The sequence below is a fragment of the Cryptosporidium andersoni genome (genome assembly GCF_001865355.1).
Source record: "Cryptosporidium andersoni isolate 30847 chromosome Unknown contig_140, whole genome shotgun sequence".
Lineage (NCBI taxonomy): Eukaryota > Apicomplexa > Conoidasida > Eucoccidiorida > Cryptosporidiidae > Cryptosporidium > Cryptosporidium andersoni.
This window is the reverse complement of record NW_027122801.1, coordinates 240-3,375: the sequence shown is the minus strand read 5'-3', so window position 1 is coordinate 3,375 and position 3,136 is coordinate 240. Positions and strand designations below refer to the sequence as shown.

Sequence of the window (3,136 nt, the reverse complement as noted above, 5' to 3'; positions counted from 1 at the left end):
ATATATATATATATATAATACACATTAAAATTCAAAATATAAAAAGTGAGATTATACAAAAGATCTTCATAAAGCTTAAAACTATACAATACCTTCCAGATTTGATGATTATACTCTCATGCTAATTCACACAAAGACATGTGCGCAACGGATAGCTAAAGTACAATATGTAAAATTGCGTGCATGGGAATTAGGAATAAGTTGACTACTTTGAGTAAGATAATTAGTTGAGATATTATAGCTATTATAGAAGAACACAAAAAAATAAGTTCTACAATATAGAATGAGCTTACCATCACAATCAACAGCAAATTTACGAACAGATGGTCAAACCGTCTCCTTTGGACAAAGAAAGATATGGGATAATAGCCGTGATTTAGCTGATGTTGTGAAAATTCTTGATCGGGAATATAAAGATACAATTCCTCTGAGTACATTACAAAATAGAATGCTTGAATGGAATTTTATACCTAAGGAACATATAATAGAAGCATGTGAATCATTAAAGCCTCTATGTGATACAAATGGGAATATTAGTTTACATAATTTGGTAGATGAAGTGACTGGAATATTTGAACCATCTGAAATGGATACTATGGATACAAATATTGATATATTAGAAGCTTACAAAATATTTGATACTTCTAATAAAGGATGCATAGATCTAAATGATTTAAGAAAGTTATGTAATGAATTAGGTGAAGAATTAGATGATGAAACTCTCACTGGAATGCTAAATCTAGCAACTCAAGATCCATTTAGAAAACAACAAGGTATTATTAGTAGGGAAGATTTTTTTTCTCTAGTAAAGAGCCGTATTATTAACTAACATTAATCGAATATTAATGTTTTTTTTTTAAATAATACTAAGTAGATAAAGATAGATAGATCTTCTTAAAATAACTTTGGTGTAAAATCTAATCTAAATTACACTGGATAGAGAAAGAAAAAAAAAGGATAGATATGGTTTACTATAATGAGGAACATTTCTAATATCTTCTCCGATATGTATAATTAGATTTTAGTTGAAGTAGAATACTAATTTTTGTCTTAATATCAATCTTGAAAATTACATATAAGATTTAATATAAATATATTATTTAAATTAGAACAATATTAAATTTATTAATATTCACAAAGAGACTTTGAAATTTAAAAAAAAGAGGTTAACGAATAGAAACTGATTAATAAATATTAAAATATTATTGGAATATTTTATTATTATAAATATTGAATTTATTTTAAGAATCTTTATATTAATAACAAAATTGCATTAAATATTTGGGGAAATAATATAATTAATGAAAATAAATATAAATAAGAAATATCTAAATATATACTTTTTAAATAAAAAAGATTTATATACAATATACAATTAAACAAATTACTCATTTCCTATATCTAATATTAAGACAATTCTTTGGAAAAAGTTTCTATTTTTATTATCTAACTCTTAATTTATATTTCCAATTATATTATAGATTATTTATTAATATATATTGAATAATTTGGTAATCCTTTATTCGATATTAACTTATATTAAGTTGTTTTGGTTTCTCTAATGGTATCAATTGAATATTTGAATAATTTGGGCCCCAATTATAACTCATTGGAACTGGTTCAAATTGTTGACCAACTCTAAAAAGTGGTGGTGTCAACCATTGAGAAAATTTTGGATGAGGAGGATTAGGATAACCAGTATCTATAAGATATTGGATAGCAATATGTTCTCTTAAAGCAGCCCTATGGCATGCTAATTCCATTGCTTTCCTTCTATCAATTTCAACCTCCCAGGGAGCTTGAGTTCCAGAAAAATCTGGTAATATATTTGGTGGTACCAATTCAGTTGCATTACTTGGTTCCCTTGATAACCATTCTATATTTTCATTTGAATTATTTAAATAATCAAATAATGGTTGTCTAGATGTTTCATCTTGAACAAATAAGATATTTGACATTTCTCCATAACCAAATTGAATTGATACTTGAATATTATTAATTCTATAATATCCATCATGGAAATTAAGACGTTCAATAGTATTATTTGCTAATAAAATAGGATTATTATTAAGCATATCAGATACTTCTAAGTCAATTGGATCATTATATAAGCCAACATATATTAAAGATTTATTAGAATAAGAGTTTTTACCATCTCTATAATGCCTTTTGCTCATAGAATTTGGTTGAATGTCTTCAATAATACCAGTCATAACACGCATAAAAGATACTAATACTTTTGGTTCATTAATTCTACAGCTATTTTCATCATCTATATTTAAACGAAAAATAGCTTCTGGTAACATATCACTATAATCACCGTATTTATCTTTTTTATCATTTAATATTAACCAGAAACGATAAGTCTCATTAGATTTATGTAATACTGATATTGGTATATCAATCATCAAATCATTTCTTTTATTATTAATATTAAATGTTGTAATTTTTAATTCAATAGATGATTTTTCATTTCTTATAGGTATATAAATATTTTCTAATCTAAATCCAGGACCTTTCAATTTAAAATCTCCACATGTAATACTTGATTCAACAATTTTGTTGATATTCTGACAACATAGTACAGACATTAATATATGAGAACGTGTTAAATACATTCTAGTATGATTAGATAAATCTGGAACATCATTATGTGGTAATTGTATATTATTCCCACTAGTTATATTATTATATAAATTTTCATTATATTTCGGGATATCTTGAATACTTGAACATTTGGATAAGTTACTACTACCACAATTTAGAACTTGAGACAAAGATGATACTCTTGTTGAGTATGAAGATATACTATTAGAATCTATTTGATAACCACTTATCCTATTATACTTAGTGATTTGATTTTCATCTAATATTATTTCGGAATTTTCTGATTGCTCCATACCATTAGCAGTACAAGCTGATTGTAAACCTTCATATAGTCCTACAATTAAATTTACACTATCATTAAGAGTTTCCCAAAAATTCGATGGCATCTCATAAATAAAATATTCCAAAATAATCTGAAATACTTCTTTACTAAAAATATACGCCAGAAATTGTAATTCCTTAAATTGAAAGTATACAAATATAAGATATAAAGGCCCAGAAATATTGTTTAATCTTTTTTTTTTTTTTT

General features: G+C 25.2%; 2 protein-coding genes across 2 annotated transcripts; one reads left to right on the top strand and one right to left on the bottom strand.

Moving 5' to 3' along the window:
* Window positions 1–283: 283 nt before the first annotated feature.
* cand_038080 (uncharacterized protein) lies at window positions 284–829 on the top strand (the record flags this gene model as incomplete). Its single annotated transcript, XM_067214032.1, has 1 exon — window positions 284–829. One exon carries the CDS (start codon window positions 284–286, stop codon window positions 827–829), a length of 546 nt encoding a protein of 181 aa, XP_067069763.1.
* A 700-nt stretch (window positions 830–1,529) lies between these two features.
* cand_038070 (uncharacterized protein) lies at window positions 1,530–2,993 on the bottom strand (the record flags this gene model as incomplete). The annotated part of the gene is made up of 1 exon (XM_067214031.1): window positions 1,530–2,993. The coding sequence occupies one exon, from the start codon at window positions 2,991–2,993 to the stop codon at window positions 1,530–1,532; it is 1,464 nt and encodes a 487-aa protein (XP_067069762.1).
* Window positions 2,994–3,136: the final 143 nt, after the last annotated feature.